At 29.9% G+C, this 9,775-nt stretch overlaps 1 protein-coding gene across 3 annotated transcripts in view; it reads left to right on the forward strand.

Annotated features, from left to right (window-relative positions):
- LOC105200182 overlaps positions 1-6,412 on the forward strand; it is a 112,490-nt gene extending 106,078 nt beyond the window's left edge. For all 3 annotated transcript variants that reach the window (XM_026138081.2, XM_026138082.2, XM_026138080.2), the window contains exon 7: positions 6,288-6,412. In XM_026138081.2, the coding sequence (XP_025993866.1) occupies positions 6,288-6,311 (24 nt within the window). In that variant the 3' untranslated portion in view covers positions 6,312-6,412. The remainder of the gene's footprint in view (positions 1-6,287) is intronic.
- Positions 6,413-9,775: the final 3,363 nt, after the last annotated feature.

Consider the following 9,775-nt stretch of genomic DNA (forward strand, 5'->3'; position numbering starts at 1 on the left):
AATTAAAAATGGGGAAAATTACATATATAAAAGTGTTCTTATTTTCTCTCTCTGTGCTTTACATGCGGAGTATCGCAATGCAAAGTACATTTCATATAAGAGTTAAGATTCAGAGACGTCATCGTCGAGCCTCAGAAATTCTCTGCCTTTCACATTTTTGACGCACTGGCGCTGGCATACATTAGTCAACCGTATGCGAGCACTTGTGGTGTGCATAGTGTAGGTGATGTAGTACCCCTTGATCATCATGGTTGCCGTGACAGTTCTAATCTAATAATGTAATCACCTTTTGTATTACATAATTCTCTTGAGAAAAGTAGTCACCATGAAACTTTGTAAAGAATTTTTCAAGAATTTTACTGATATGAATTAATTCATCACAGGGATACAATGGGAAAAGCAGAAAAGACATAAGAAGGAATGCAATAAATTTAACACTTGTACACAACTAGCAAAGATTTTCTATGATAATAGAGAGATAGTAGCATTTAGGTTTTATATAAAAATTATTCAATTTTTCTCATTGCTTTTTCTATCTAGCAGCGCCATGTTTTTGAATTTTTAAAATAGGAAAATTTTTCAATGACGATACAGAGATAGTACCACTTGGGTTTTGCAGTAAAAGTATATTCTCTTTATAACAAATGCACTTTAAAGATCTCATACATTTTTTTGAACAAACGCATATCATTTTTATAAGATTACACAATTTCAAGACATTTATTTTAAGTAAATACCATTTAGGTTTGAATAAGAGATTTTGTAGAAAATATTAATATATATTATTTTGATTAAAAAAATTAAGACTTTTAGGGTGCGCACGCACAACAGGCGCCTCATTTTACCTTTTTTTGAAAAGGTAATTTTGTACTGATACATTCTTACTTGAAACAGTGAGCACGCTTTGTTTTTGAACGCCTGAGTGTACACTTTGACAGGAGAAATTTATTTCCTACGACCGAAATTTATCCAAAATTTCATCAGTATTATTAGTTTAAATGGGTGAGTCAGGAAAATAATTTAAATAATTATACGCTATCTAAAAACATAACATATGATAGTTATACAGGGTGTCAGGTAACTACCGCCCGTGGTTTCGTGGATTGATACATCAAGTAAAACTGAGCAGAAAAGTCCTTTACCATTTTTTAATATTTGCCATAGTTAACAAAAAAAAAATTAATAAAGTTTGCGAATAAGCGCGTATCACCACGCGCAAGGACCGCCCGCCGGTTGCCGAGACGTAGGCAGCTGCGGCTGTAGGCTTGGCGCGGTGAGGAGGGAAAAGCAGCAGTAACTCGAGGGCGGAGCTACTAGCTAGACAAGTGTCATTGCCCACGGTCACGGGTTAAGATGCCACGATTTGGCAAATCGTTGGTGACTCGACTGCTTCCCGGTTTTGGTGACTAATGACGGCTAATTTTTTTGACTTTTATTATTGATATTGGTATGCTGACGATAACTCCAAAGTAAGTCGAAACGTTCAATTGTAAAAGAAATGAATAAATAAGTGTATATCAATACGTGTGTTTGCGCACTTTTTACCTGTACTGACTCTCATTAGCCTATTTTTAATTTAATTGTGTCTAAACTTGATTGTGAATTTATTTTGATATAACATGCATTATTGTACTCGTTAGAAAAAACGCTACAACTTTTAACACAGAAATATTTACTTTACCATGCAGAAGTTATGTATATCTCTTTGTTCTTTAACATAGATAATTTCTTTAAGTAACCCCTGTGTTTACAATAAAGTTTAGCTCAAGCCATTTAATTTGATATTACATTTATTGGATCTATCTCTGTTAGTTTACGAGATAAAAGGAAGTGGCCACTTACACGAGGACACCCTGTATAGAGGATATACCATTTTAACATTTGCATCAATATATCTCGTGAAGTGTAAAAGATATGGGAAAATGTTTCAAATAAAAGTTGTAGGGTTTAAAGGCAAACATAAGAAGATATCATTGATTTGACTTTGGCGCCGCCAAAGTCAGATCAAGGTCACATCAATTTTTTTAAATAGAACATTTTAATTTTGATTCCATAATCTAATAGCTAATGTCAAGACTTTTCCAAAACAGTATAAATAAGTTATTTTTCATTAAGTACTTTCCGAGTTATAAAACTTGAAAGTTACAGTAACTCAGAAAGTATTTAATGAAAAGTAACTTACTTATATTGTTTTAGAAAACTTTTGACATCAGCCGTTCAATTCTGTAGTCAAAAATAGGATGTTTCATTAAAAAAAACCTATGTGACCTTGACTTGAGCTAAGATGGTGCCATCCAAGGTCAAACCAATGGTACCTTCTTATGTCCCTCTTTGAATCCTACAACTTTTGATTGAAACATTTTCTCATATTGTTGATACTTTACGAGATATTTTCTTGCAAAAGATAAAATGGGACACCCTGTATATTTTAATACTTCTAATAAGTTGAATACAGTACAAGCATGTTAATAAAACACAATACCATATCTATATTATAACAGAACATAATATGTATCGTATGGGGCAACTTTGATGATGAGTCGTCAAACGAATAAAATGACACTATGAGGAGGTCAGAACTACTTTCAGCGGAGGTTTAAGGATCTAAATCTATAATTTTCATTTATGATACAATCTACAAAATTATATATAATTAATGACTGGGCTCGGATAGTCCAAAACCATTTATAAAAATAAAAGAACTTTTTTGAAAATAACTTTATTCAGCATTTTTCAACATGTTTAATCCCATTGAGCAGACAATATTTTTTAATATTTTTTTAATTTTATTTATTTTTTATTAATTACAAATGTATAGTTTTATTGTAAAAATAATATTTGTTTTTGGTTAATTACATATATATTTCATATTAATTCTTTATTTATGATAAATATAGACTCTCTATAATGTATATAGAGTAATTCAAAACAAGTTTGACCCATAAGAGTTGGCACGAGTTGTCAGTGAGCACAAAGAATTTATTAATAATTAGATATGCTGATCAAGGGCGTATATAGGACGCTAGTTAACAAAGATTTTTACAATAAAACGCAGATGTTTCGACTCACAATTCGAGTCCTCTTCAATGCATAGTTTCCAATATTGATGAGCCATCCAAGCTTCAATCTTAATTGTTAGCGAATCTATCAGTAATACGACGTAGCGGATTATTTCACAGAGTTTACGTTAGTCTTCATAAATCGATCATAACTCAATAAATAAGTCACCTTACGATACATTACAAAAAATTAGTCAAAGCTATAAATAAAGTAACAAAAGATTGTGTCAATAAAACTTACAAAGAGACATAGCGTTTAAAAAATTGTTAAAAGTAATTTGTGTCCGAACATTGTAAGTGTAACCGTATCTGTGTCGTGTTCAAGAGTATACAGATAGAAACGGAGTTAAATGGAGGAAGAAAATGAAAGGGAAGAGAGGAAGTAAGAAAAAAAGGTGGCAGGAGTTAAGAGGAAGAAGGAGATGAAAACAAAAGCTGAAAGTAGGGAAGGTATAGGTCGCAAAGGCAGAAGTACGAGATATTAGATTTCATAAGAATACTGTCATAAGCAACATTTAAAAGTTCTGTGTTAGTATGCAAATTTACGCAATTGCCGTTTTATGTGTAATGTCTTTGATATCAATCTTTTAGTTCATGATTTTTCTCTATCTAGAATTTGAATGTTATCCCAGTTGAAATCGTGTGAGAAATTAATTCTATGTTCAGTAATCACAGAAGTATTCACAGTGTTTGGTAGAAGTGTTTAATAATTACCATCCAAAATTAAAATTTACTATTGAAGTAGGAAGTGACACATTGAACTTTTTGGATGTCATCATAATTAAATCGGGCAAACTACTTATAACAGATTGGTATCGGAAACCGACAGTCTCAGGCAGATATTTTAATTACCACTCATGCCACTCACTCAAACAAAAGTAGGCACAATAATAAGGCTAATCGATAGAGTGTTAAGACTATCACACTCAGAATTCCATCAAAAAAATTTCGAATGTATTGTTAACATTCTAAATAATGGATATCCGTTAGATTTAATTTTTGCTACGGTTAAACAAAGACTTAAAAAAAATTATCTTTAATCCGCCATGGAATAAGGTGAATGTCATTAACTCTCATTCAAACATTGAACAAGTAAGCAAGTTTTTTATCATTCCATATATTCCTAATGTCTGACAGATTTAATAATTTATTTAGAAAAAATTCTGGTATTTGTCCGGCATACGAAAGTTTGAACAACCTTAACATCTTTATAAAAGCACAAAAAGATAGAAAAGCACAAAAAGATAGAAAAGAAGCACAGAAAGATAGCCTTATTCACAACTTAATGTTGTCTACAAAATAAACTGTAGAGAGTGCGAAGCCTCTTATGTGGGACAAACAGGCAGAACTTTAAAGTTAAGAATCTTAGAGCATAGAAATTACATTAATAGAAACACCACGCATACTTCTGTGATTACTGAACATAGAATTAATTTCTCACACGATTTCGACTGGGATAACATCCAATTTCTGGATAGAGAAAATTATGGACTAAAAGATTGATATCAAAGACATTACACATAAAACGGCAATAGCATGGTTTGAATTTGCATACGGAACTTTTAAATGTTGCTTATGACAGTATTCTCGTGAAATCTAATATTTCGTACTTCTACCTCCTATACCTTCTCTACTTTCAGCTCTTGTTTTCATCTCCTTCTTCCTCTTAACTCCTGCCACTTTTTTTCTTACTTTTTCCCTCCCCTTTCTTTTTCTCCCTCCATTTGACTATGTTTCTCTCTGCATACTCTTGAACACGACTCAGATATGATTACACGTACAATGTTCGGACACAAATTACTTTTAACGAATTTGTAAACGCTATGTCTCTTCGTAAGTTTTATTGACGTATACTTTTATTACTTTATTTATACCTTTGACTAATTTTTTGTAATGTATTGTAAGGCGACTTATTTATTGAGTAAAGATCAATTTATGAAGACTAACGTTAACTCTGTGAAATGATCCGCTACATCGTATTACTGATAGATTCGCTGCCGTAACAATTAAGATTGAATCTTGGATGGTTCATCAATATTGGAAACTATGCACTGAAGAGGACTCAAATTGTGAGTCGAAAGGTTTGCGTTTTATTGTAAAAAACTCTTTTAACTAGCGTCCTATGTACGCCCTTCATTAAATCAGCATATCTAATTATTAATAAATTTTTTGTGCACACAGACAACTCGTGCCGACTCTTATGGATCAAACTTTGTTTTGAATTACTTATATAATTTTGTATAAGTTTATATAAATATGCTTTAATTATGTTTTATCTTTTCAATAACATATATTGAGCTGATCTATTAGTGATATATGTATGTATTAATACAAAGTATTCGCAAATCATCACTAAGAATCAAGTCGTAGAAGTCAAGCAATGTTTGGTCTGGTTATAATTTGAATTAATGACTGTTTTTATCAGAAAAAAAAAGCTGCTTGCGAGGTTAAATTAAGATTTCTGCGAACTTAAATGAAACTCCCAGGAAGCTTTTAAAAGCGGACGTAAGAGCTCTCGGGGAGTTTATATGGAAACTCCCCAGGAACTAATTTCATGATTGCAGAATGCTCAAAAAAATTGATTTTTAAGCTCTCTGCGAGCTTAAATTAAGCTGCGAACTTATAAAACTCCCAGAGAGCACTCAAAAGCGGACGTAGAAGCTCTCGGAGAGCTCCGTGCGAGTTCTTTTGAAATTTAAGTGAAGCTTAAAACAAATTTGATAAGCTTTCCGGAAATGTCCTGTGTTATGTGGATAACATGTTGTTAATGTAGGTATAGAATCATATTAGTAATATAAGCACATTAAGATTTTCATACCAAAATAATTTTTTAATAAATCTTTAATCAATTATCACTGTACAGGAGTGCATTCAGAAACATATTTCATCTTTGTTGTTTAATATTAAACGAAGTTAAAATAACATCTTTAATATTTTAAAATCAGGAAAATTTTAAACCATAGAAAATTAAACATATATAATTTTGTAGCAAAATGATGTATCATTTAAAAAAAAACTAATTTAATTTATTTTTGTAGTGGTCCACATTTCCACTCCTATTCCTCTTCGACTCATTGTGCAATGTCGTCATATTTTCATAAATTGTGTCTGAAATAATAAATATTTCATAAGTTAAAACCTAGAATTGAAAATATGTATGTGATATCGAGGTTTAGGCAAAAATTACAAATTTATTTATTAAGAAACATCCGCACTTTTTTCTTTCAGATCAACGATACGACTTTCATCTAGTCACCGTTTGACCATGTTCACGCTGCAGACTTAACTTCGGCGTTACATATATTGTATTACTTCGAGAGAAAAGATAGAAAGAATAAAATTGTTTACATCTATATTGCAATATGTATTTTATAAGCATATATATAATTTTTTAAGCTTATTTTAATTCTTATTCATAAAAAAATTCCCAAAAATACTATTACTAATTCAGCTTTCAAAAGTAGACTATACCACTTTAACAAATTGTAAATTATTATTCATATACTTTTGATTACACAATAAAATTCAAGATTATATATTCACCTTTTATGTAAAATTTAATTTTCTAAACAAAATGGTTATTGCTAGAGTTTAATGCTGATATTTATCTATTGTGTGATTTTATTTACTTTTTTAAATTCACGAAACTTTGCGCTGAATAATTTTCGGTCTTAACCCTTAAACACACCGATCCTGTAAAATACGAAAACACATTTTTGGGTCGGGGAGACTTTTCCAGCTTTGAGAAGCTATAACTTTGATTACAATCAATATTTTTCTACAATTGTTTTTTTAATGAAAGTTCAGAATCTCAGGAGTGTGACTGCATAATCGGCATTGCCGAAAAATAATTTATTGTGCAGTTATAAAAGAAAAACCATTAAGCAAAAATGAGAAATTGGTCAAAAATCCACTTTTCCTTCAAAAAATCATATCTTCGCAACAAAAAACTTTTAAGGACTTTGAAATATGGTGTTTCAAAGCTACAAAGTCACATTTTCAAAATAAAATTTGGCAAAGTCATTTCTTTTAAAAAGTATAATTATTTAACATGGAGAATATATGCAAGTAACATTATAAATAAAACAATTATAAATATTTTGTGAACCTTTGGTAATTATCTACACCATTCGCACCACCTCCGATTTTGATGAAATTAGATTCATTCGACGCGTTTTTGCACGAAACAAAAGAATCTGGCAAAAATGTGTCGCTCTGCCCCGCGAACCGAGATATCAAGCATTAAAATTGACGACTATTGAGATTAGAAAACCTATCTACTGACGTAATGTAACAAACTGATTGTGCGCTGTGTCTACATGCGTATGCAAAAAATGCATGAATTTTAAATGTATGCAAACAAATATTTTCTAATTACACAAATTCTCTACTTTAAAACATAAATTCTCTGCTTTAAAACACAAATTTTCTGTTTTAAAAACACTAACTATTTTCTTATATAATTGTGTTCTTAAAGCAGAGAACTACTGTAATTAGAGAAAATATAGATAACGAAAATATTAACAAGATCTTTAGTTACGCATATGATAAATCTAATCTTTGCTTTACTAAATAGTCTGCAATATACTAAATATATAGAAAAAATTAACAAGATCCCTACGCAAGGTAAACTTTCATTTATTTATAAATGAAATATATTTTTAGTATATTGTAGATTTTATATTCTTAGTATATTGTAGACTTATGTATTTAGTAAAGCAAGGATTTGATTCATGAGAAACTACACCTTGCATAGGGGTCTTGTTAATCTTTTCAGCACTTATATTTTTAATATATTGTAGACTCATGTATTTAATAAGGCGAAGATTTGATTCATGGAACACTCCATCTTGCGTAAGGGTCTTGTTAATCTTTTTGATAACTATATTTTTAGTATATTATAGACTCATCTATTTAGTAAGATGAAGATTTGATTCATGAGACACTCCACTTTGGCTCTACGTGAGATATCGTTGTGAAATAATATTTCGTAAAATTATTGCTAAAATCTTTCACTTTATTAAATTGATGAGTATAAAACGGATTCAATTAAAGCAGGCAACAGAAGTCTGCTTTATGACAAATTTAATTTTTACTAAGTTTTCTTTTTTAATACGTCATAGATTCAGAAATTTAATAAGATAAAATTTAAGATTTCAACACCATATTTTAAATATACTGTATTTTATATAAAATTTATGAGTCTAACATAGGGTTACTAGGTCTGAACTATACAGAAAGAGTATAAAAGCCATTTTTCAACCACAAAAAAAAAGTAAAAAGAATACAAAAATATATTTTAAGAAATATGATTCGAGGTTCAGAAGGAGAAGATACAATCTTTTATATGCCTAAGATATAAGTATAATTAAATAAAAAAAATAAGTACAATTAAATAAAGAATATAAGTACAATTAAATAAAAAAATTTTAGAACATAATTTTTATTAATATACTTTAATAAATATAACATTTTAATTCAATGAACAGATTTATCAATATCGTAATAAATTTATTAACATAAAACATTAAACTAAAATATCAAACGTTTTACATGAGATTTGTAATTAAATAAACAGATATGTCAGTATTTATAGGATATACTTATTAACGTAAAACATTAAACTGTGAAATTTATTAAATGTTATACATGAGATCAGTAATTAAAACTTTAACAAGTCCTACAATATAAATATAAAATTTTAGTTATATTTTGTTTAACTTCAAACTTCCATTAATAATTTTTATATTCTCTATAGAATAATTATAAAATTGTAAGCAAATTGTTTAAAATTGTATTGTATCAATAACAAATATTGTATAGACTCAATAGTAAATCTATTTCTTTCGTCAGTCCACTGCGCGTTCATCATACTAAAAATTCATTTATTATTTTAGCATTCTAACTCGGAATTGCAAAAAAGAATAAACTTATTTTTAAAAATTCAGAGCTTAAATGGCCTCAACCACCGACGAGAGACTATTAAAGACCGTCAACCCTGGATAAATTTTCGAGGCCGTTACTGGGGCCCCAGGGGCCCGGCGGTAATTGAAGAGCAATGACGTTATCGACTATATGATTGTTAATACAAATATTTGAGTAATACGTTATTAAAATCTTAATTTTTTTATTATACAAATACTTCATAAGCAAATATGCATACTTATATTTAATAATATCATTGTAGATTGCTTTAAAATTGTAATTCTTTTTGATCAGTTATTATCTCTGTCGATAATCAAACTTGGATGTTAACATCAAAACTGCAATTTTTAATAAAAATCGAGAATTTTTGAGTTACAAATACATAAGCATATCTATGAAACTTCAAGATAACAATAAATTATAAAATTAGTATTGTATTGTCAGTTTATCATTAAAAATTTAACAGTCACACAAACTCCCGTAAGGTTAGCGGTCTTTAACAGTCTCTCGTCGGTGCCTCAACTGACCAACAGAACTCATCATTACCGACCATTAAGTAGGCTACGTTCCGTTTCACGCATAATGCGCATGGCACATTATTTTATCCTTGTAATTTCCCAAATGTTAAACAAAGACGAAATAATACATCATGCGCATCATACGTGAAACAGAACGTAGCTACATATATATATATGCACAATTTGACAGCACTAATCATTCATGCACATGTCAGGAATCCGCATTCTGGGTAGCGATCATGTAACTTTTTTTTTAGGGCGGAAAGATGAAAA

This window comes from Solenopsis invicta, chromosome 14 (assembly GCF_016802725.1).
Source record: "Solenopsis invicta isolate M01_SB chromosome 14, UNIL_Sinv_3.0, whole genome shotgun sequence".
Taxonomy (NCBI): Eukaryota; Metazoa; Arthropoda; class Insecta; order Hymenoptera; family Formicidae; genus Solenopsis; species Solenopsis invicta.